Source organism: Meleagris gallopavo, chromosome 6 (genome assembly GCF_905368555.1).
Source record: "Meleagris gallopavo chromosome 6, MGAL_WU_HG_1.1, whole genome shotgun sequence".
Lineage (NCBI taxonomy): Eukaryota > Metazoa > Chordata > Aves > Galliformes > Phasianidae > Meleagris > Meleagris gallopavo.
In genome coordinates this window covers 32511220-32537571 of record NC_139409.1, presented here as the reverse complement: position 1 = coordinate 32537571, position 26352 = coordinate 32511220, and the positions used below count along the sequence as shown (strand labels likewise).

The window sequence follows — 26352 nt, the reverse complement described above, 5'->3', positions numbered from 1 at the left end:
TTAGCATCACATAAGATTAAAACAAAATGCAGATCAAAGTGCCTGTAAAAAGGTGCTGTAAGAGAGCCTTAGCCAGAAGTTGGACAACCAGGGCAGAGACCGATTCAAAATCAAAGTCTGTAAGTATGTAAATAAAATAGGAACCAAGTAATTTTATAGGTTTGAAGAGACAGCAGATGAACATTTCTAGCATGCTATGTTTGGTGGCATTTATAAACAAACACTGATAATGGGGCATAAATTGAAAAGCTGTTTACTATTCTGTGCTGAACCTTTTAAAACATGATTCCAGTCTAGCAAAGCACTTTGATTCTTCTTTGTAATGTAAATATCTATAAATTCGGTAGACAAAGTTCCAGGGTTTTATAAGCTCCATACATTATTATTACAGTTGCTCTCCTTACGCACGGTGTTTAAAATTACTCCCTCCAGCTAAAACAGGTTAATTGGAACTCAGAATTTACTTTCTTTTGAATTAGGAAAACATGAGAAAAAAGTACTAAAAGTTACATCACTGTTTAAAAATGAAGAATTTAAATGCAAACTACTTGAAATTCTGGAATTTCAGAAAACATCTTAATCTGAGATTAACTATAATGTATCAGAACGCAAAATCCTGCTTTTAATATGCATCTGTCCATAATTAAAACCACATCCTATGAAAAAAGAAACAAGTAATCTGAACAATTCTCATTTTTCCACAGTATCACTCAGTACTATCAGAATGTAACGAAGACATCATTTACTTCTCAGTAAAACAGTTCTGCTCATCTGTCACATGACACCTGCAAGGTACTTCTAGCATTGACACATCATCATAAACGTTCCTGGCTTAGCAGTAAAGATAATGAATTTGAGGAGACAGTGAACTCCTGAAAGCAGCCAGTCACTTTCTATCATACATTCAAAAAGCACAGCGCTGCTTGCGTATCATTCTTTTCTTAGAGAGAGATGTTTTCAGTTGTATTTTACCAAAGTCACTGCTGTCACATACGTCAAACTGCTCTTATTATTACAAGTGGTCAACAAGAGAACTGCAGATGTCAAACGGATTTGGTTGTGTGCACACGTCATGAAAAATGCAGCAATTTTACTGCTGAAATGTGTACATCTCTGGGTACAGGACATGAATGGATAAAAGCAAAAATAACCCCAACCAGTGGTGGAAAAAATAAACTGTCAAGATAGGCATGTACTATTCACATCCTATGCCAAAATTCCAAAGGGAATAAGATTTACTAATTGTGCTGCCTGACAGCCAGTAACTCCTGATATCAGAGTTGCTCTTGCAAAGAAATGAAATTCCTCCAATTTCTGTTGACTGATCCTTCCTTTAGAGGGAAAGAATCAGCTTACTTTTTTCCCTTTTAGAATTAGTATTATTATCAGAGCTTGCCATTTAAAATCGCACTTAATTCTGGCAAGATATTCAAATATGCAAATGAATCATTAGATTCATTTTCACAAATTCTCAATTAACAGTGAATTACAATTCCTCAGAGTCCTACAGCTCCCAGTTGACAAGATGTTACAGTAGTAGTGACAATACCTTCTCAGTGGTAAGGAGTTCCAGCTGTGACACCAGTTCCTTGATTCGTCTCTCTTTTTCAGCCAGCTGAACCTGTTTGAAAATCAGTTTTGATTTAAGTTCTTGTATTAGTGAAATACAGATGCAGGTTAATCCTGCATGCTATATTATGAAGATACGGCATGCAGTGACTTCAGTTCATCTTTCAGATGGAAAAGAACTTGCCTACACCATTCACGTGAAACATATAGTACTGCTACAAATAATCAAAACCAAACGTTCACCGTAAGTTTATCTACTGGATAGCAGCAGGATGTTGGCAGCCTTCTCCTATCAGTTCACAGAAAACAGTTGTGGAAAGATGAAATAGCAGGTAACCAAGAGGAGAAACACCAGTGACACTTATGGTGAAGAGGGACACTGCTGTCCAGAAACAGCTGCACATATACAAACCTCACCACACTATTTCTAAAGAATCCACACAAGAGAAGTTCGGTTATTTTTGTCATTCACTTCTCTCCATCTTGCACGTCTCACCGAAGAACCAAGAGAACCAAAACCCCCCAGCACCTCAAAGACACTAAATTTGTTTCACAAACATGTCTGTTGGCTGACCTGGGAGTAGAGAAATGCAGACATGCTACTCAATTTCTACAGCCTTCCAAATTATTATTTAAACAACCTTTCTCTACAGAGGGCCTTTTTATTTGGATCAGGTTACTTCAGACCATCTCTCCACTAGTTTACGTGGCATATAACCTCAATGCTTCATACAGTTAAGTATTTATTTTTTTTTTCAATTCTGAAATTCTTTTCCTTAGTTGAGTTCAAAGAGAGAGAAATCTGCTGTCTGCAATGAAAAGCTTTTTCTTCCATCCTTACACCCATACTCACAATAATATATTTTTCAATTGCAGTCAAAACGTTTTCAAATTCAGAACCAATTATTTATTACTCCTGCTGCTAAGTACAAAATAAATAAGTAAACTCACTTTTCATTAAATTATGTGTGGCAAGTGATTGCTGTTAATTAACAAAATTCAATAACTTGGGAAGAGTCATGCATTTTATACAGCAAATTAGAGCTTTAAAAGAGTGTTTAAAATCACACAGGGATAGCACAGCCTACATAATGCTGAAATGAGCTGTAGATTAATTTAGCATTTTATAATGAATAGGTGTTGCAATTCCTAATGAGATGGGGCTCCTACTAAAATTATACAACCACAGTTCACTTTAAGCCTCCTTCATTGGGCCATATAGAGCATTCCTACCCTATCAACTGAATTAACAATTACCGTAAGATTGAGCAGAAGTCTAAAAGCTGGTCTGGTGGAAATGGGTCGCTCTTATGTTTCCCTTGTTTACCCAAGAAGCCACTGGAACATATGTGCTAATAGCACAACCTCAAAGATTAAGGCTCTGGGTAACATAAAGCTGCTCATTATGCTTGACTTTCTGGTGCATATAAGTTACATCACTGCACTACAATTACAGTTGAAATCCCCTAAATTTAAGTAATTCTCTCAAGATGATTTTAAAAATAATACATTGTTCTTCTTCAATCTCCCTTGTTAACTTAAAGTAAAATGCATTACATGTTACTACAATGGTCATGCAGCATTCAATAACAAGATTTTAGACAAATATACCAACCAATATTCCTGCTAATATTATTGTAAGCAACAGGAAATCAGAACTCCACTACTTTTTGCTGTAATACTAGATTAAAGTTAATTACGGTTTCTTTTAAATTCACAGTATTAAAAGACTGCTAGCCATTTGCTAAGTGTACTACTTAACACTTTTGCCTTACTTTAAAAGAAACATCAGAAGAATGCACTGCTCCTACAGAGCAAGACAGATTTTCTTTTTACAGCAAAAAATATATTCGTGTTTATTCCCATTAAGACTGAACTACTGAACTATTAGACATGAGCATGTAAGTTAAGAACAGGACACCATTCACTGTCAAAACAACAGAACAAACAAACAAAATAATTGGTAACTTACTTTATACTGATCCTCCATTGCTGCTAGCTGTAATTTCATACTCTCATTGATTTTCACTTGTTCTTTCCATTTCAGCTCCAGTTTAGCTAGTTCATCAGCATAAATGCTGCATTTCATCTTCTCACCCTGTAACAGTTCATAACATAGCATGAAACATTTATAACTGTTCTCATATTTATTTTTTTTTAAGCAATGGCACTGTGCAACTCTACGCTTTTAGAATTAACCTATTTAAAATGTCTTCAGTGAATCAAGCGTGACTCACTACAGTGGCTCTGAGCATTGGATATTATGAAAATGGCATGAATATGCATTTTTTCTTGAGTTTTCAATATACTGCTACTTCTCCTTAGCTTCACTGTTATAAGTTTCTCCATATAAACAGAATCCCAATTCCACACTACATCATTACCCCTTCAAGGGTCTCATTTCAATTTCCCCTTGCAATTTTTACATCGCCCTAAATATCTTTCATCCAGAAAGTCAAAGGCAAAGCTTTTCCCAGATCCCACTATAGAAGTAATAGCTATTGGATGCTAGTGAAGGCTCTCTATTGATGGGATGGTGAGCACAATTACATGGCAATTATTCTGTTAACCTCTCCTGGATGTACAGTCATCATGTGATAAGTAAGAGAATTAGGATCATAAACTGAGTTCACGACAGTCTGTGAACGTCTATGGCTATTTGAAAACAAAGCATATTAGTACACTAAAATTCCAAGTTTTTAATTCTAACCTTATAATCTGTTATGACTTCGTAGTGTTATTTTTTTAATCTCCAAACAAGAAGCAAATGAATACGTAACTGAGAGCTGACTCAAAAAGTGTTTTATCATATTAACACTTCTATCTTAAGCATGGAGTATCACACAAACAAGCAGTAAGGCAAGCCATCTGGGTAGGCTTTGTGGTTTTAAGATTTAGCACCTAGAGCGCTCTGTTCAGCTTTCCAAATCAGTCATTTACTTACTGCCAACATTTGCTTGCATTTCTTATACTTCTCTGTTTTCTCAGCAATTTCTTTATTCATTTCACGTACTTGCTCCTTAACCGTGAATTCCGAAACTACATCAGATGAAATAGGGCTAACTGTGAACACTGAAGAAGAAACACAAACATTGGGTTTTTTGTTCTATAAATGAAGTCTGTATCAAACAGATGACAGGCCAAATCTGACACTGCATCAAGAACAGAGTGCTCCATGTCATCCAAAGAGACAAATGTATCACTAGCCACATGATACCGAACCATCAGTCATATCAGCATGTATTCAGCTCGCTCTCTCCTACTGAAGTGGAGCATAAACAAACACATACCTACTACACAGAGCAAAACCAGGCAACTCTCCCACGAGCTCCCAACAAAGTAAGCATTAGAATGCTTCCTTTCCAATATGGTGCTAGCTATTTTATTATTCTGCCACGATATGGAATGCCTCAGCAATCTACTTCATCCCATCACGCATCATAACTGGTCTTACTGGAATCTTACTTGTTCTAGGAAACACTTGTGTTTAATGACAGTGGGATGAAACTGACCAGAAATTACAAATTAGTCAGTATAAAGAGAAAGGTGTGTCAATTTTAAGGCATCAAGCACAAAATTACTCAGCATTTATCACTTTAAGCTGAATAATAAATTAGGCTCAGTTATAAGCTATTATGTCTGCTCTGTAAGATGAGTTTTCTAAGAACTCAGAGCATAAAAATTATAAGTTATTAGTTGAACATTTTCTAATAAAGCTACTACAGCCTATAAATAATGAGAACATTCTATAGACTTAATGTTGTCATCAAATAACCAGAATTTTACTGTGGATTTGATTTTACAGTACAATATTCCATTGGGCAGTCACTGTAACACAACTGCAAAATTTGCATGCTACTGTACATAATTCAAGAATTTGAGTGGGATGGTTTTCTTATTTCCTAACTCAACTCTGTTGGCAAAACCAGTTCTGTGTTAACTATCAAGCAAAACAATCAGATTTCAGTCCCAGTTAATATTAACTGCTTTGAAAAAAAGCAATGAAATTACCTCTGAATCCCACTCCTTGGAGAGAAAAAACAAACAGCTTTTTAGATGAGTTTTCACATTTCTAACCAGCTTTCCTTCCTTTAACTATGATAGAACAACTTTACCTAGTTTACACTAGAAATATGTTTACAGACTACTTCACAAAGACACCACTTTCAGGCGGATACAAACAGATAAAATCTAAGCTGTTGATACCTGGAGATGCAGGCAACTTTTTGTCTGTAACGATGGCAGTAGCTGTCACAATATTAGATGCTTCTGTCAGTTTCTGCTGATTCCCCGCGATTTTCTTTGTGAAAAGAAATTTTGTTTTGGTATTTTATTAAATGAAACCCAAAGCACAAAGTAACATTTCTTCCACTGCCACCTCCGCCGAAATTGGATGAGGAAGAGTGGAAACCAGGAGAATAATAAATACACAAACCAATATTATTCTACTAACAGTGAAAATAGTCTCAGATAATTCTTACAGCTTTACTTTACAAGGTTCCTTTTCCCTAGGAACAATAACTTTTAAGCAAATTATTAGAACATCTTGTTCTCTAGAGAAAAAGTTACACTTAAATCCATCAGTTTAAAGCTAATATTCCATTAGAATACGAAGAGAGTATTAATGAGTACTATACTTCTGCTGCTGTAAGTTAAAGAAGTGAAATATGAGGTTGCTATCAGATCTACAACATAGTCAAGCTCTGGAATACTTTCCAAAGAAAAGCTTCAAGCATTTTGATGTGAGACTTCATTCACCATTGACCTTCTGGATGATAAACAAATTTTGATTTGTTGATCAAAGCCAGGCAGTTTAACCATTTGTTCTGCAGCTAGTCTAAATAATTTGTCCATTTTTCTAAATCACATTTATTCATAGAATCACCAAGGTGGGAAAAGACCTATAAGATCATCCATCCAACCATCCATCCATCACCAATACTTCTCACTAAACCATGTTTCTGATCTTGCCATTGCCATTTTCCATGCTGTCTCACTGCTACTCCATCACCTGCCCTGCTCTCAAACCTGTTTGAAATTCACTAACAAGTTCATTTACCAGGCGGCATAAGACTGACATCATCATTGGAAAATCCCCATTTATTTATAGAACAAAGCCTCAATAGTGATCAGAATATCAAATAGAAATGGAATACAATTATACGCTGGGTTGTGGAAATGCCCTCCCCACTCAGAGTCTTCCTTTAAGTTCTCCATTTCCATGACATTAGGACTAGGCTTTCTGTTTCTATTTGTTTGTCTTTTGTTTCATAAGTGGTGGTTATTAATTATGCATTTCCCTGTTTCACTTTCAAAATTCTTCCTTGAACAAAGTTATGCTTACACATTCATCCAAACTCTAATACTTTTCACATATAATAGCTGCATCCAAAAAAGGCACAGAATAGTTCAGATTTATAGAAGAAAACAGTAAACTAAAACTCAGTTGTTTAGCACAATTTTAATTATTTTTAAAAGCACTGGTGGTTTTTTTTTTTGCAAAAAGAAATTAAATAGTTGCTGAAAAGTCAGAAAAAAAAGTGCAATTTCTCCATTCACTTACTGCCTGTTCCGTAAGCTTGTTCACTTGTTTTTGAAGTTTTTGACATTCTTTGAATTTTTCCTTGTAATGGTCAGCAGCCATTTGTAAACGAAGCTTCAGATCTTCAACTTCTCTGCGCAGTTCCTGCTCCGTTGTGTTTGAAGTTTCCTTTAGAAAAATTCAAAGAGAAACTGTTCTCCCTTCTGTTCAAACAGTACTATTCCCAAAAAACCTTTATTTTCTAATTAAAGAAAGCAAAGTAGTCTATGTAAGTACAGAGTAAGTTCTTATTTTGTAGAAACTATCCAAAAAAGCATTTTCAGTCCCCAGTATTAACAAATCTTTCTCTGACAGATTTTGTGAATGCACAGAAACCTGAGCACTAAGAACTAACAATTTACCTGTTCATTTTTCAAAGCTGTGATTTTTTTAAGTTCAGCTAGAGCATCTGCAAGCTGCTTTTTCAACTTCTCATTTTCCAGACGTGCACTGTGAAGATCTGCCATCGTTTTATCTCGCACATTTACTGCATCACTCAGCTCTTTTGACATTAGAACAGCTTCTTGTTTGCTAGCCTGAATCTGATCTTCAGCTTTCCGAAGCTGCTCTTTTAAAATAGCTGCATCCTCCTGGGGAAGAGAGGAAGAGAATCAATCACCTTTATTTCAAAGCTTAAATAGAAGTTAGGAAGGAATTTCGAACATTCAAATGATAAATAAATAAATCAAATTTAGTTGGCTGTTCTAAGCAAAAAAAAAAAAAAACACTAAATCCAAAGGAATGATCTGCAAATACCCCTCATTATAATATCTTCAAGCAATCGCCGTCTCAAACCACACATTTGGGCATTATTATTTTACCTATATTGGATTTTTGTTGTATTTTCAGCTTTAGTTTAAGCACATTCAACATTCAATATCATTTTTTTCCCCCTACACACAGAATTAACAGGCATGAACAGCCAACTTCAAAAAAATTAAGTTGATTCTGCAGTAAGACTGTAGAATTACAGCATTAAGGCCCTACAATGCCTACAAGTGGTTTACGTAAGACAGCATGAAACAATTTTGAGATGTTCTTCGTACAATTTCATCTCCTAAGATCTTGCCCAATATGTTTTTCAGAAGGTCTTGAGAACAAGAAGTAACAGAGAGCATGCTGAAGCATGCAGCGCCTCAGACTTGGCACTGCAGCAGCTTTGTAAGGCAGCCCAAGAGCCACTGACCAAGCTACTGATCTCTCAATCTTCAAGAAAAGCCCAAGATCACAAAAAATAAAATAAAAAGTAAATACTGTAAGCCACTTGCAGGATCTGGGATTCCTGAAGAGACTGTAATTTCATATTGGTGAGTCTAGACATAAAAATCAAATATCTCTAGTCCACTGTTAATTTTTAGTAATCATATAGACAATTACACAGCATGTGCAGTGGAATATAGATTCTGTAAACATTTATGAAGATGGATGGACTAGGAGATGCTATGAAGTACCCTTAGGTATTTTTACAGCACATCATGCATCAGTAACATATTTCAGTACATGTCTACAAATTGACAGCGTAAGGCAAAAATGTTAATGATCCCACCAGTAATGTCATAAATGCTTCTCTGTCTTAGTAACTATGACATAAATGTTTGGGGCCTCCAGTACTGCTGTACACACTACACTTCTTTATTTTAAAGCAAAATACTGGAGTAATTTAACATGGTCAGAAACAAAACGGTACAGCACTCAAAAGACAAAAAGAATGCAAGCTGTAACTTAAAGCAATATAAGCATCTCTTTTTTTTCTTCTTGCTATTTCTATTCTCAATAGCACTACTTTTCTGCTGGTATTTACATTTTAAAGCAACACGAGTTAGGAATGTCTCTTTCATGTTTTACACTGCTTTTTCAGTGAGAAAACTACTGAAAAAAAACACATAAGAAATAAAATCCGCATCACCTGCATAATCTGACTTTTCCATGCTGGCCCCAAAAACTAGTATCTCTCTCTGTTTTGGATCAAGAGCAGACTTCTGAAGCAAAGCACCCAATCATTCTATTACTCACCACACTTCATATCACCTCACAGAACACCCTCAGGGCAGGGATACTAGAATCCTCTTGGATAAAGTAAAAACAGAAGATGTGCATCAAGACCAAACCTAACAGACTCCAGCATCTAATAGGCATTCTATACACAGCACCACACGAAAACTATTTTTAAGCAACCCCCTTGGACCATGTACAGCATGGATATCAGTTCTTTAGCACACTTACTCTCGTACTACACCAAACTGCTTGCTAGCCACAGTATTACCACACTGCATAGCAAAAGTCACCTCCTCATTATAAGTCCTACTGGCACTCTTACTGCTGACTTCAGTTGATTTAGTCAATTTACATGGTACCCTACCCTTCCTCCAGTGTTACAACATTGTATCTCAACAGTTCCAGACAAAAGTCTTTCAGTACACCTTCTGAAGCCTCCTCTTTTCTCCTCCATCATCCTCTCAACACTGCAGTCTTTTCACTATTCTTCAGTCTCTGTCATGCTTATAACTTCTTAACTCAGAGGAGTGCACCTCTTTTCCTGAACTCACAAATCACTTTTTTCACACATAGTTCACCTCAGACTTCTTTACATGAGGCACTTCAACAAGCTCAGAATGACCAAAATAGAACTGAATTTACTTTCTCCTTTGCCTATTTTCTGCTGAGGACACCACAACCCTTTTGATTCTCGGCCTTTTTCTTGAAAATATCAGTATCTTCCTTTCTCTTGTCAAGCACATACTTTCTTCAATATATTTATTTTAAAGTAGGCCAATTATATTAGCAATGCTTACCTTATTTGGTGAGGTGAGCAAAAAAGCTTTCTTCATATTTTCTTTTTCAGCTATAAATAGCTGTAATCTGCCAACCTCCTCTTTATAATACGATATCATGTTTTCTTTGTTTGCATCCAAATTCTTAAACGTCTCGATCTCTTTTACTAGTTTGGTGTTTTCTATTTCTGTATTCTTCAAGTGTATCTGTAATGATGCTAAAAAACGTCAAACTCTTCTTCCACATTAAAAAAACTGCTGTCTACTTGCTCTTTTAAATGTTTGCTAAATTCTAACTCATCTTTGAGACAAAGCAGAACTACTAAAGAGAAAAATAAAATATTTGGTAATATTACTGCCCTCACAGAAGAAGATTCCTGCTGAAATCCTTTCAGCTTGATCATCTAACAACAGATGCACTCTACAGCTAGAAGCTAAGATCCTGGTTTCTACATATATCAAACCAAGCTTTTGAAAATTAACCTCTCTTCACAAATGTAGAAAAACTAAAGGCAAGCAAAGTTACTTGAACAAAACAAAAGAAATTATTCTTCTGATTGTATCTACTTGCAGTTACCTAGGCAGACAGGACTACACCAGCAATATCCACCTACCAAGACAAGAAACTACAAGTACAACACTAGAGCTGCTGTTAAAACATCATCAAGACTATTATATAATGCCGATAAGCAATAACTGCTGTGCTCAAGTGTTGTCCATTCAGAAACTAGATGATTTCTGCTGATTTACAGACAAATGGCATACATTGAAAGACATTTGAAGACTTTTAACATGACTTCCAGTATAAAATCTGATGCTGCCTACCACATACAAGATATTTCCCCATGAATGTAAATAATCTTATATATAAGTACAGTTTTTCCCACAACCTGAAGACTTCCTTATTTCAGCATACCAACCAGAAATAGGATGTTTCCTTCAAAAAAAAAAAAAAAAAAGAGTACAAAAAGATACAACGGTCATCAATCAGCTCAACTAAGTTTAGGGGTAATATTCCTAAAGCTTTATCAGTTTCTGTATCTACTTTGCTAAGAAAAGAGCCATATCAAATTAGGCTGAGTAGTACAGCAGGCTCATAAAAAAATTACTTTTATTTCAACAGTTCAGCATATGCATGTATAAGGAATGAAGTTACCTTATAAAGTTCTTTTTCATCCTTTTCTGTCTTTAACACACATTCAAGTTGGTCTTTCTCAAGCATCACTTTCTTCAGCTTGTCTTTCATGCTAAGAAATTAACAAATTAATAGTAAAAACTATTAATGCAGAAGAATCATCAACATATTAAGAAGTGTTCGTTTGAAAGAACCCATTAAATAAGGAAGATAAGGGACAAAAAGATTTAATACCTGTCTAACTCTGTTTCTTTTGCAATGGCTTTCTGAGTAACAGCCATGATGTCTTCCTCAAGCTGGAGCACTTTTGAAGCAACTTCATCATGTTTCTTCTTCAAATCATCATTTTCAGTTTTAAGAGTTTCTGATGCTTGAATACTAGTCTATAAAAAAATTGCAAGTGTAATTTGAGAATGCACATTTCCAAAACAACAAAATACCTTTTGAATTAATGCTCAAATGTTTTAATACTTTTGATTTCTCGCTCATATACAATATACAAGTCTTCCACGTATTTTATTTGTAATATCAATGATTATTTAACAACCATTCTACTTCCAAGATTTTAAGTTTCCTACATAAAACAACAGCATATAGTTTCCATAAAAATTTTAGCAATAATCTATTATCAGACAAAAGACCAAATCATGTTTACACTCAAACTGACTAACACAGTAAGCCATGCAGGAAATATGAATTTGAGCTTTCTGCTTAAACAGTATCACATTTATACAATTAAGATATTTTATATAAAACATTCTAAAAATGTAAAATATTTGAAGTTACTCAATGCTTTTACTTCAGTGCAAATGCAAGTCTACAATATGAAGCAGACAGCCATTGCTTTTCTATTCTTCCAGAAAATGTAAGACATACCTATTTTCAGCTGCCCATCTGGTATAAAAGTATATTACATTTGCTGTGCTTATTTAATATACTAGGAAGGAGTCAGTAAAGAAAATGCTTCAACGCAAGCATACAGTTAAGTGGAAACTACCAGAGACTATTGATACGGGACAAAGAAAGATACATCTCATATCTTTCACCCATCTCCTTTCTGCAAATTAACCAATGGCTGCTCAGATGAAAAAACAAAGAACTTGTATTTCCATTTGTACTTCCTGTCACCTGAAAAGAAGGGGGACTTGCATTTGACTACACCACTCGAGTAAGTCACAGCCAGAAGAAAAAAATGGAGGCACTGATACTCCTTATGATGAGAAGTTAATTATGACACTGCATTATACTAGCTTGAACATTTGGGAGCCTCACAGAGAGATACAGGATGATGACCACTCCCAGAAGTGAGTACTCTGTCACACTGAGAGACCCAAGATGAGAAGCCACAAGTACAGCATTCATTATTCTAATTACAGTCATGCCCATACCATTCAAAGCAGTGGAGAATTAAATGTCATCTCCCTTACAGTAAAATGACTGTTTATAAACAGGTCCAGAGAAATGTTATTTTCAATGCAATGCTACTTTCCCAAGAAAAGAAATCAGTAACACACAACACAATGATACATTACCATTTCTGCTAGCAAAATTTGACAGAGTTCAGCTTAGTATCATCCAGGCCAGTGATACAAATCAAAACGTAAACAAGGTCAAGACAGACTGACCAACATGAGAGACTCCAGCATAACTCATAATGTTTGTGCAGAGTTTAAGGTACAATCTGTCTTTTCACTCTGCTTTTGGAAGATAAAAGCACTAGTCCATCTGTTCATCATTTTTAAACAGAACTTAATGCCTCAAAACAACAAAACCGTACTGCTGTATCACAAGAAACACATCAACCAGAGTTCATGGAGAACCCCTACTGGACAGATTCCACTTAACTAACAATGTTTTAAGTACAATAAAATATAATGAGGACTGTTTTTACTCATTAATTGTCAAAAATATGCTGCTCACAAGTGTAATTAAGCCCTGCTTTTACAAGCAACTAAACAGAGGTTTGGACATGATGATCTGGGGAGCAAGAGGGGAAGTGAATTGTAAGGGTGGCATACATAACTGATGTCTCAAACACTTCCTGAGCCTTAAATGAGCACCTAAAGTAGATTTTCATTTTTGTTACAGATACTATTAAAAGGGAAGAGGAGCGATCCATTCCAACTACCTGAAATCTACCTGGCTTTATAACGTGCCTTTAAATAATTAAGAATTTGGAGGAAGAATCATGAATACAATGTTTGTCCTCCAACAGTGTTTTCAGTGAGACCGACAACTTTTGTAAGGCTTCTATTTTTGAAGAGCTATCAGCTTCCTGCAAACAAAAGCGTGTGTACTTCGGCATAATGAAGGCAGGATATTTTAATTAAAGCCTGTATTGCAAGTAAAACTTGCCATATAACCAACAGCAACACCACATTATAACTGCTTGTCCTTCCCTAGTGCAGTGGAGACTAATTACCCACCTCTGTTTTGAAAGTCTAGTATAGTAAAAAGCCTATTTCAATGCATATCTGTGTTTTCTCTACACACCACTTTGGCATAACTGTAACTGTTGTAACCTAAGTGCCTTCAAAAGAATTTAATCTGATACATTATATATACAAACTGTACAAACAGTTCAAACAGGCTGCCAAAGGTAACATATATTAAAAGGAATTAATGGCCTGAAAAAATACACTCCACAAACAGCATTACAATTGATGCTGCTTTGCTAGTTATTCTAAAGGGACATGGTATTAAAACGTAAAAGTTCCATACTTAACAGATTCTCACCTAATAAACTTGTTTAGATACAACTAAAGCCTACAGTTTTGAAAGAAGAAAGGATTAATTTTTAGAGACGACTTGTTATTTTACAGAATTCTTAGCAATTCAATTTAGATGCTGCAATCCCAGTCCCATACACTCCAGTTACAGTGGTTTCAGCGCCTATAAAAATTTAAAATGAGTGCTCTTTGACTATTTTACAGGTAAAGGTCGACTCTGTTTTAGGCACAGTCTGAAGTGGAAGAATATAATAAACGTATCAACATATACAACCGCCAGTACCAAGATGATAATTAAAATGCCGATTAATTTATCTTAATTTATCTGATATGTCCGTAAATCTACCTTTTCTTCCAATGACTTAACTAGAAGAAAAACACAGCAAAAGCATGAATCATTTTAGTGAACTGCTTCAAAAAGACTTGTTTGAAAGATTATTTTTACATTGGATCTTCTCTTTAATCCAGTTTACAAATGCAGTCCTCCCACCTCCAAGAGTTGCAACAGTTTTACCGATGGAAGGGAGAAGCAAATTGCATCACAAGGGTCACAACAAAAAGCAAGAAGTTACCAACACTGCTGCAAAACAAGAGCTGCCAGGACAAGAACTACTGTAATTTCTAAGAGTCTAACTAAAGAACTGCAACAAAGAAAACATGAGGTAGCTGCCAGGTGAATTTATTTTCCAAGAACCAAAATTCCAGGTTGAAAAGTTTGATGTACCTTCAGACAGTTGAAGATAGTGCACCCAAAATCTTTTTTTGTTGTCATTCTAAAATGGCAAAAGACTTAAAATTGATTATTTTAAAAAGAATTTTATCATAATCACATAAAAATCTATCTTACCCTCTGCAAAAAAAACTGTCATTTTAACACTGTCATTCACTTATTCTTCCTTATAAAAAGATGCTAAAAGAAGAGGTATTACATCATAAAAACAATTTCTGAGTTACACATCAGTGCCTTTACATTTGTGTAGCCTAATCAGAAATACATTACACCCCCTGATCACCTTTTAAAAGCTAATCCATACCAAAATCGTTCATCTTTGAGTAATGGCTAGTACCCACAGCCCTTATTTTACTTTTAGAAAATACATCCATTACAAAAGAAGAATTAAAGTTTAAAAGTGAGCTATGCAACTCTCCAGCTAAGAAGTAATTTCAGCAGATACACCAGATGTATTTACTTTTTAAATTAAAAAAAAAAAAGCTAGCAACATCTTCCAAGTTTCAGCTGTTTCGATTTATTTGGATGAAACTTTATGTCTGGGGAATCATTATGCTTCATACTCCACTGGGAATTTCAGGAATCTGAACTGATTATCTGCAGGAGCATTTTGTGTAGCCCACTGATATCAGAATAACTCCAACAGAATCATATGAAATACCTGGCTGACATCATACCCTGTCTAAAATACCTCAAAGGACAAGCAATCAGCACAACACGGAGCCCCTACAGCCACTGAAAAATCCATCTGAATATTTGTCAAGGCGCAAACATTCTGAAATGAAACCATTTTCAAAAGGAAAGTTAATCATTCAGCAAAGTAAAACCGTAAGGCAGTCTCAAACAAACTATGTCACTAAGTCTTTATCTTAATCACTATGACAGACAGATATACTGCTCTGAACACTCAAATCTTTCTAACCCAAAATCTAATACGGTAGTAATTTAAACATGTTGGTTCAACTAACACTATTAAACAGAACGAACACTATGTGCCTCCTTGTACAAAATTAAGGCCTAACTCTGTAAAAGTCCATCTACAGAACATCAGTCATCCTGCAGCTCATGAAAAGTGCAGGCGTGCACTTCTTCTCCAGGAGACAACCCAAACATTTACACACAGTTTGCAGCACAGGCATTTCAGAACGATCATTTCTTCACTTCCTTGTAACTTCACTAGAAGCTGCAAAAAGTCATTCACAGAAATACATAATTTGAATTGAAGTGCAGGCAGGATACCTATCTAAAACACTTAAGAGCATCTCCATTCATTCAGTGAAATAAAGTTGTATTTGTTTGTTCTATGTATGAGTATTTCTTAAACCATCACTGAATCAGTAACACGGGGTTTGCTCTTCACAGAACATTTACAGCACCCTTTCGTACTATAATCGCTGGTGACACTGATTGTTTATTTTATATCTTTAAATTGTTATTTTACACGGTCGGCTTTTGCTTTGCTTTTGTTTTGTTTTAAAACAATGAATCTTCCTGATCTTTAGCCTGCAGGGTGTGTAGTGTATGTAAAAACAATACAGTTCAATTTAAAGAGGCACTGAAAAAATACTTGATTAACTTACTCATGCACTCTTAACTAGGTACTTGTACTGCAGACAGATCACACTGTACAGCAGCATTCTGTCACTGACTAACCAGAGAAATTCCCCTTGTAAGGTGGTATCAGAAGCCAATTCAAACAGAACCCTAATATTTAAATAAAATTCTTTCCTGAAAAAAGCTACTATGCAGATGCATACCTCAGGAGAATCTGGGTTTGGATGGGTACCCTATTAAAACGACCTACCAGGTAGATGAATTAGCTCGCTTCTCAATTGTGAAATAAACTTTCAAAAAGCTGGGGGAAAGAACAAGTTCATTAAGTCAGTACATTCACTTCTGCCTCCCTTTATGCGTGTCACAATGGAAGCACTTTGTAGGTATTCATAGGGTCAAACAACGAGCTGCTAACTCCTACATCTGTTGCTTCTGACTGAAGTTAAAGGTTTAGGAATACCACTGCTGTAGGAATAAGATTTAAAGCCAATCTAACACTAAAGAAATCAGAAGTGCTCTTTGCCCACTAGAGGGAGACAAAAGATTGCAAAAGATCTGACATACAGGGCGTCCTCTGCAAAAATACAGAAAACCTGTGTTTACAAAACTGAACAGCTGCAGTGTCGAAAGAGCAAATCAATGAAGTAAAGATATTATAACTGCTGTGTGCTTCCTCTTTTCTGGAAGTAATATTAAACCTTAGCAGAGCAGGTAAGTGCACTGCTGCCAGAGAGTACACTTTAAGGATGTGCAAAACTGGGAATACAAAACAAACACAAAAAACTCCACACAAAGCATGAGTTCAGGAATATGTTTTATATTTATAATGTATAAGATAAATACCAGAAATCTGTATTATTGCTTTGTGTTATTATTTTACATATGAAGAGGCGATCAATTTTTGAATCAATGTTCTTCAGCTTTCCCTTTTACCTTTCAGGTAAAAGCAGCTTACTGAAGCAGCTCTCACAACAGAGTATGTACCAGTAAACAAGTGCTCTCAGTAGGAAACACAAGGAAAGACTCTAATGTTGAAAGCAATCTGAAAGAGTTCTGGTGATTACATACCTATCGCGCATCACCTTAAATAAAACAACTATAGTGACTAATCACATCATCGTTTTAACAGTGTTGTATTACTAGAATTGCAAGCTGTATATACAGTATTATTCAAAACTAAAAAAGTGCTATTATCAGGGAACATCATAGCAGTAAAAATATCAACTAACAAACCAGTAAGAAAAAGATGTGACATTTCTGAAATATTTCCAATATTTCTAAAATATTTCCAGTATTTCAGAATCCCCACACATAGCAGCAGGCAGTTAAGCTTTTTGACAGATGATTTCATGTAATCTAGGGGAAAAGTGTAAGAATGGTTTAAATCAGTACAAAATAGGCTGCAGAAGTACAGCCAGGACAGCTGACCGACACCAACAAACAACCATGCCACAGAACATCATGTTCATCAATTAAAAAGTATTGTGGTTTAATCTAGTCTGTCAAAATATTATGTGAAATCCATCCAGCTTTGTGTACTTGTGACTCACTAAATATGCACACTGCACATGGAGAACTGCCTGCTGAAGTTTTGCAAACTTTGCCCTGTATTACTGGGGAACACAAACACACATCAGTTCACTGCCTTTTCTATACGATGGGCAAAATATAATTTCAATAGACAAAACTGCTGAATGAATTGAATGGTTTCTCTTGGGCCTATCCAATCCCCAGCACAGAGCTGGGAATTCTGTAGGCAAAGCAACAGTGGTGCTGAAGCATATGCTCCATTTGAGCACCAACACTGGCTAATGCAAATCTTGGTGTCGTGCAGGTATTCTTTTCCTGTGATAGTGACGATGAAAATCTAAGAAAACTACGTTAAAGAACCACTGTGTATAGTACTGCTGTATGGGGCTGCTGAATCACAGCCTGATTGATCACCTGAGGCGAGCACTGAGTCAGCCATAGGAGCACAGGTGAAGGCGATTCACCTGTGCTGCAGGAAGGGGTGGAGCCTGGCCGCACCTCTCCCAGACCCATTTAAGAGCTGACTGCCAGTGGGGAAGGATCTCTTCTGGAGATCCACTCTGCTGGAGTTTCCCTCATGAGCCCAGGTTACAGGTGAGTGTACCTATCATTTCTGTTTCCTGCTTTGGTGTAATAACATTGTAGCCAAGCTCTCTGTTATACCTTAACATCTGCATATTTGTTAATTGTATACTGTTATACCATAACATTGGTATATTCATTAATTGTACAACTACTAAAACCACAGGTGTTTTTTTCACTCCAACATAAAAGAAAAAGCTAACCCTAAAGTAGAAGCCTTTAGAAACAGGTGGTGACTTGGAGCACTATGCATGCAAGACATGCATGAAAAGCAAGTTTCAGCAACTCTAGTAACAGTCATTTTATGCCTTGAATTCATTTTTCTTCTCCCTCCTTAGAAGGCAACTAAAGACTATCTCCTGAGCAGTAAGGACACTCTTAGCAAACCAAAACTGGTAGCTTTTTGTGACTTCTAGAATTGCCAGTCAGTAGTAATACAAACAAGGACTCAGCTTTTCTTAAAACTCAAGAAATGCAAATCTCTGCCTCACAAGTGTGCATACAGTCCACTACTCAGACTTTGTGGAATGACTACATCACATCTGAATTCTTTCAATTTGGTATACTAAGTTCTCAAAAGACAGAATCCTCCTTTAGTCTGTATTTTCTAATACTTTCATAGAATCACAGAATCACAGAATTGCAGGGGTTTGAAGAGACTTGAAGAGCTCATTGAGTCCAACTCCCCCTGCTAAAGCAGGTACCCTACAACAGGTTGCACAGGCAGGCATCCACACAGGTCATGAATATCTCCATAGGAAACTCCCCCAAATAGTCTGTAAAGAACAATACAAGTTCAAGATCAAGAAGTCAAAAGGCAGACACAGGACAATGGCTCCACTGCCCAGAACTCCGACAGTAACTAAGCATGAGAGAGCAATAATCAAGAATAGGAGGGAAACAGTAGTTTGGTAGAACTGTGATATTGTTCATTTTAGGAAATCATTTTTGTATGATGAACATTTCTCATTTCAAATAACCCCCGAGCTATTTCTGAAAACAAAAGACTGAAAAATCAGTACCAAGAAAGGGGAAATTATCTTAAGGGGATAAACAAATATGAATAAAAAGGGGACATTAAGAGAATTGTGTTCTAGCAAATCACTTTGAAATTGCAAATCTAGAACTTTTCTATCCCCAGTTTCACTTCTATTTGTTTTGCTGTACTGCAGTAAGATAACTTACATTTTATGACACCCAGTCACACAATCCAAACTCTGTTCAACTCAGTTATTTTAAAGGCTACAAAAAAATGGTTTGAGGGCTGGAACAACTCTCCTGTGATTAAAGAAAAGCTGAGAGTTGGGATTGTTTAGATTGGAGGAGTCTTTGGGGAGACCTCACTGTGACCTTTCAATATTTAAATGGGGTTTCTAAGATGCAGAGAGACTTTCTGCCAGGGCCCGCAGCAACAGGACAAGGGAATCACAGATCTTAACTAAAACAGGGCAGATTTAGATTTGTAATCAAGAAATTCTTTCCAAGAGAATGGTAAGACAATGAAACAGGCTGCCCAGAGAAGCCATGGAGGTCCCATCCCTGGAAGTGTTCATAGTCAGGTTGGATGGGGCCATGGGCAACCTGACCTTGGGAAAGGCATCCTTGTCCCCATCGGGTGATCTCAAACAGTTCCTTCCAACCTCAACCCAATTCTTACAGACTAATTTAATACAGTGTTACCTAATAATGTATTTGATCAAAAGATGAGAATATTAGCTCAGATAGTTTTCTCAGGGCAAATAATATGACTAAGCAAGGTGTTTTTTTTTTTTTTGGTTAATTAGAAGTACTACTTGTGCATGTCTTGATGGAAGTATTTGCAAAAAGGCAAAAAATGCTGGTAAAATTTGTAAAGAGTAAAACATTTTAAGTTTATTTTAACAGAAATTAAGATTTCTGTCACCTATAGCTTCCTTTTAAATTACAAAAGTAATGATACATAGCTTTTACAACAATTCTATTTTTCTTATATGGGCTACTTCATTTTTATAACTCTTCTTTAATATACTCTGAAGTACATTGAAAGTTTTTTTAAATAGAATTCTAAATATCTAAACCTTTGTCTAAATAAATAAAGCATTTTAAAAAATAAAATAGAAAAAAGTTAAAAAATTTTCATGTAGTTAATATTCAGAGCATAACTGAAAATCTACATGCATGTGACAAGAAAGCAATGGGAATAAAAAGAATGAATCCACAGATCTAATTAGTTAAAATAGCCATTCTTAAACTTAATTGGGGAAGAGAGAAAAACAACCTAAACCAAAACCACCTACTTTATACTAAGCATAGGTAGAGATTCATTCTGTTGTCATCTAAAATAACTATATTTTAATTACTTAACATTTCAAGGTTATCCCTTGTGGTCTTACAAAAAAAGTAAATTAATGAACTGTTTAGGTTTCTTGCCAATAACAATTATCCATGTCACGTGAAGCTGAGATTAGCTGACTTCATTTATTTCAAACAAACCATACACAGTTATTGTAATTGAACTGAGTGCTGCAGAACTGCTGCTCAAGGATCTTTAAATCAATCCATGAACCCACTGTACAATGTTCCCAGCAAAGATAAATCATATAACCTTGGACCTGTTGTTGTATTGGAGTGGGGAAAAAATGAGGAAAGAGAAAAGGAAGTCATCTTTTCTCTTCAAAAGTTTGAGAGAAAGCTGCATACAAAGTATTGTTTACTAAACTCTCTGATGACGAACAAGTTAAATTACCACATCTGATTTAGCAGATGCAAATTTAATTTTCAGGACTAACACTGCATTTACATTCTGCTTATGTATATAAACAGGAACATATACATGTATACACACAAACATACACCAAGTTTCAACTGAGCAGAAATTATTCCAAAAGAAAAGAACAGAATATAAAAGAAATAAAATAACAAAAGGGTCAAAGACTTATGCGAGACAAAATAAATGCATGATTTAAGAAAATGCAGGAGTATTCCAGATAGGTAGAGTTGTATCAACCACTGATTAAACTTTCAGTTATAGCTCAGCTAAAATAAAAGCACGAAGTTCTTCACGCTGCATCACCATTCCAACAAAATACAGAAATAGAATTTAATTTCAGAAATTTAACTACTAAGTTCTGGTATCTTAAGAGAAATTATTTTTGTTTATAGGAATTCACAGCAAGCATGAGGAATATCATGACATTTTTGTTCCTAGCTACTCTCACTGGACAGCTGTCAAAATCCCATCTCACAAATTGTTCTAAAAATGCATTCTAGATCTAATGTGGATTGGAACTGACAACTTCTCAAGCAGTTTTTAAAATAAGAACCTCAAATAACAATGGAAGGTACCTAGGTCACTGCTCACTCATTTCCTCATCAAGCTTCTGATTTTGCAAATAGGTGAAATGCATGCTTTCAAGTATTTAATTCTAGTCTTGTTAAATTAAACTGATCCATGTGCTTGAAATTAAAATTTTTAACAGGATTTTACACTTTCTTTCCTAAAACAGATTTTACCACTGCCATTTTCCTTACCTAACACTGTAGCTCACTACATTATGACCAAACAAAAGTAAACTATGATGTCTCAAATTCCTTCAACAAATTCCTTTCTACCAAAGGTGTATCAGGCAGAACTGTTGACATACACACACTAGTACTTCAAAATAGCCTATTAACTGCTGTCTACAGCTAAATTATATAGGCTTCATTACTTCAAATTTGTCCATGTCACCACCTCCCTCCCACATGTTTTTAATTTTCTCCTAAAAGTTTTTTAGAAAAAAAACAGCAGCTTAAATATTTACATCAGGTTCAACTTTTGTGTGTCTTTGCTGTAGTATACATTTACTCTTAACCAAACGTAGAATCCCAAATTAAGCTAGCTTTGGTTCAGGCCAGACTTCTATTTCCATTATCAATTATAACTATAACTTAATTTCTAAGGTTTTCTGTTTCAGAACCATTATATCTTTCTAAAATCTTTTAGAGAAGTCGATAGTAACTTTTCACTCTTGGCATGTTCTAGCAGCAGCATTCTTGATCTTTATCCTAACCAAGACTTGATCTTTGTTTCAATACCAACATTTTTTTAAAAGTTTACTATTTATTACCATTTTCAGTACCCCGTATTCCCATTCTCAACATCCCGTTTTCTGTGTAATTATTCCTTAACGAGAGTTATTTGAAAGACCATCCTTCATTTTAAGGTAACACAAGCAAACTTTAAACTATCAACCACTTCTTCACTATGAATTCCACAATTAAATGTCAAACATCTGGTAACAGTTGTCATCGATTACCTTTCCATGCCTGGTACCAAAAAGCTTAAATATTTTAACCATTTTACGACATAAAAGGAATAGTGGCAGGAGGTTAATTGGAACTGACCTATTCTAGTGTAAATGTCTATCTAACTGCTGAGGGGTTTTGAGAGCTGATTTTCACCCAGTTCAACCGGTTCTTGAAAAAACATGATTACAGACATTATGAGTTGGCTTTAATTGATAAAACAACTAACCTTTTGCTCTGTTTGCAGTTGGTCACATCTCTGCTTTTCAAGGTTAAGTTCTTTTTCCAGTCTTTCAACTTGATCCCGGAGTTGTGTTGTTTCTTTCTCCAGAACAGAAGTAACCTTTAATAGCTCTTCTTTTTCTTTTACTATTTTTTCAATTTTAAACTGTTAAAAAAACAAAAATCTTAGTAATTTTTTCCCCCAATTCCTATGCATTAAGAGAATGGCAAATTACTCCAGTGTTTGAGCAGAAGTACGAAGTATGTGTCTTCTGGCTAGGTGATTTTACAGCTTTATCTTTTTCCCCAAATTTCTGAAGTTTCACTACTCTAATTACACCACCATTACATTACAGTACCACAATTCCATTACAGAACAATTTTTATAACATCTTTATTTATACATTTTTATCCTCTTTAAGTGAAATGCTTTTACTGTATATTTACTGTCACTTAGGAAGAGCTAATTATGACGACAACAACAGCTCAGTGACAAAACAACTGCTTAGTATAAACACACGTGCGCACACACACACAAGAACAATGTTGGAGGAACTGTGGATGAAAACAGAAAAAAATGGGGAAAAACTTTCACACAAAGGACATCATTGTCCGTCCCACCCCACCTACAGTCCTTTCACTTGGAGAGCACAGAGGGCAGCAATGGACAAGCAGCCTATGCTGAGTGCAATGTCGTACCTGCAACCTGTTTAAATATTGATTCCTTTAAGAAGTACATGTTTTGAACTCCAATCGAAAACTGAGAAGCCAACCAGAAATATATTTATCTTCTGTACAGAGTATATTATTTTCCTGGCCTGTTCCTGAAGATTCTATCCAAATCACATGTTTGTGCATACATAAGTACATATAAAATGTAAGAATGTATAAATTGATAATATTTTAAGAAACACTGAATCAAACCTCAAGAAGTCCAGCTTTTGTGGTCACCACTAGCATATCAGAGTTTCCTTCATCCTCCATAGTGAGCAATTCCTCAACAGGAGAAGATGTACGGAACTGGAAAGGTGTGCTTGCTCCACGGATTTCTCCTTTATGAGTCACGTAACAGAACTGGTAAAATTCTCCATCATCATTAGGTAGGTAATACCCTATCAAAAAAAATTCAAATTTGAAGAGACACTCTACACAAATAAACCTATTTTTCAAGTCTCCATGTAGAAATACATATCAGACCACGTGACTTAGGAATTTCATTCTGATTATCTGTGTTACAGTACGGACATACTCAATCACAACAGTAAACAGGAAAACATCATCCTTCTCACTGATTTTGACTCCCAGAATTTCTCCTAGCCTTTTATTTATTTCCTTTTTATAAGACACAGAGGCCTAGGATAGTGTCCGTTAACAGGCACTATGCACACCCATCATGTATTACACATAACTGACATATTATTATTGAATACAAGACTGTTAACTCAGCCCAGCTATTGCTACTTGCAGGTACAGATAGTTTTTAAACACGACAATAAACTAATATCAGTAGTCATTTCAGGACTTTAATATTCTATTGTTACACCCTATTATTACTACATTTTAAGCAATACATCCACACTCACAAACACCCAAAGCCAACCCTAGAAAGTGAAAAAAACCACGATGTTAAGAGTCTAGTAGTAAGCAGAACAGAAGTATTAAACAACTTTAATGGAGGTGCTCTGTTTACAGGCTTGGACATTTGGACTTTTTAACATTATTACAGCTGGTGTTACAGCTGGAAAGATTACTGTGGTGAAAGTGGGAAAAGAAACAAGCAGGGAAGGAATGCTCACCTATATCTAAAGATCTAGGCTCACACGAAAGACTCCGCAGAGGAGGGATCTCCAGAAAGAGATCCTTCCCAGTGAGTCAGCCCTTAAATGGGGTCTAGGAGAGGTGCAGCCAGGCTCCACTCCTTCCAGTCACACAGCTGAATCGCCTTCACCTGTCCTCCCATGGCTGACTCAGCGCTTGCCTCAGGTGGTTCAGGTGAATCAGTGGTTCAGGCCGTGACTCAGCAGTTCCCATACACATACATCTATAAAATCCTGACAGTGTATCATCTCTATCTCTGTTATAAACCCATCACTGGTAACTTACACTGCCAGTCCCTGGTCCCTGCTTTTTTAAAATGGAAAAATGGGTATCAACTCATGCCATCAGTAACTGATTTTACAGATTGCTTTTTCTCCTTTGTTTTCCTTTCCCAGGCTGGGAAGCCTGACAGAAGGAAGTCTGAAGGTCATCTAGCCCAACTTCCTGCTCAAAAAGAGACTGCAGTCAGTAGCCTCCTGCAGCTTTGTCTAACCGTGCGTGTGGAACTCTTATCCTTCCAAATGTCCCCAGGCTACCTGTTCAAGTGTTGCTACTATTAGTTCTTCACTTCTTTCGGTGAAAAAAAACTCTTCTTAATGTTAAATCTAAAGCACTTAGGCCACAATCTATAGCCATTGTTCCTTCTTACATGGTCAGCCAATGATGAGTAGGTTATGTAACTGTTAATACAGAAGGTGATTCTTAACTTTGATATTCCTCATTGCTCTATTTATTTTCTAGTTCTACCACATCTTTTTGAGACTGGGAAGGAAAGCGAAAGGACCTGATATCCACATGGTGTTGAAAGTGTAGTTACAGTATAAACTCGTAGAGTGCTACACCATTTTCTGTTCTGCTCCTTATTCTTCTCTTAAAAACTTCAGCAGTTTTCCCTCTCTGTCAAAAGGTCCTCTGAAACTGTGAACCTCCAATAAACCATCATTTTTGTTATGTATCCCTTCTTTCTCTGAAAGAATTACTTCGAGTTGAGAATCTGAAGTCCACAGACTAAACACGTGCAAAGCCACAATGCGTTAAGAGATGACAAGATTAAAAAAAAAACAACAAAAACCTCACCACTGATTAAATGACATCACTTTGGATAGTTTCCAGTTTCTCTTTCCATCAGTTGTGAACGCTGTCCAATTACCATGTAAAAATACAATCATTCACACAATTACTCATACAATTTCCTTGATATCTAAAGTAAGAATGAATTTCACACCAGTAACAAAAAAAGCACACAGAAGACTAACGTGGAAAATTCTCTTCCAACATATGTTTTTAAAAATCTAGAACTGCTCTGCAGCCTTAAATATCTTAATATAGAATTATTTTATTTTTTTTTAACTGAGGAAGACAGAAAATATAGGCAGATACTACTTTATTTAAATTCACCTTGGAAGTTCAGGACACAGTTGACAGTTGATCCTTCCACATAATTTTCTGGCATAGGTGACCACAGAAACGTGTAATAATCTCTTGCAGTACTCCAACCAACCTAAAATAAATTAAACCATAACAACAAAACAAAAAAGAAAAAAAAGAGAGAGAGAGAGAGAGAAAAATATTAAGCAGAAAAACATACTATATACGGTTAAGATATCACAGCCTGGCCCTTACAGCATACCATAATACATATATTTCTCATTCAACATGAAATAAAAAGATACTTAACAATGTTTACAAATCAGGAATATTTTAACAAGCATGTCAAAGATTTAGCATGAATTTTATTAAGCTTGTTACCTAAGTCAATAAATGCGACTAAGGTAATAAAAGGGTCCATATAAATTAAAACACCAGACAGTTTTCAGTATATATTAACCTCCTATTTGATACATTTACTTTTTTTCTGCAAAGAT

General features: G+C 35.7%; 1 protein-coding gene across 5 annotated transcripts in view; it reads right to left on the bottom strand.

Annotated features, from left to right (window-relative positions):
* The window catches only part of TAX1BP1 (Tax1 binding protein 1), a 50762-nt gene that overhangs the window by 10791 nt on the left and 13619 nt on the right, over positions 1 to 26352 (bottom strand). For 3 of the 5 annotated variants that reach the window (XM_085226262.1, XM_085226263.1, XM_085226264.1), the window contains exons 3-14: positions 25886 to 25988; positions 23594 to 23781; positions 22677 to 22835; positions 11291 to 11439; positions 11078 to 11168; positions 9943 to 10128; positions 7513 to 7740; positions 7133 to 7279; positions 5776 to 5869; positions 4514 to 4641; positions 3542 to 3667; positions 1550 to 1621 (exon numbers count right to left, since the gene is read on the bottom strand). In XM_085226262.1, coding sequence (XP_085082388.1) covers positions 1550 to 1621; positions 3542 to 3667; positions 4514 to 4641; positions 5776 to 5869; positions 7133 to 7279; positions 7513 to 7740; positions 9943 to 10128; positions 11078 to 11168; positions 11291 to 11439; positions 22677 to 22835; positions 23594 to 23781; positions 25886 to 25988 — 1671 coding nt within the window. The remainder of the gene's footprint in view (positions 1 to 1549; positions 1622 to 3541; positions 3668 to 4513; positions 4642 to 5775; positions 5870 to 7132; positions 7280 to 7512; positions 7741 to 9942; positions 10129 to 11077; positions 11169 to 11290; positions 11440 to 22676; positions 22836 to 23593; positions 23782 to 25885; positions 25989 to 26352) is intronic. The other 2 variants (XM_085226265.1, XM_085226266.1) reach the window with 2 other exon arrangements.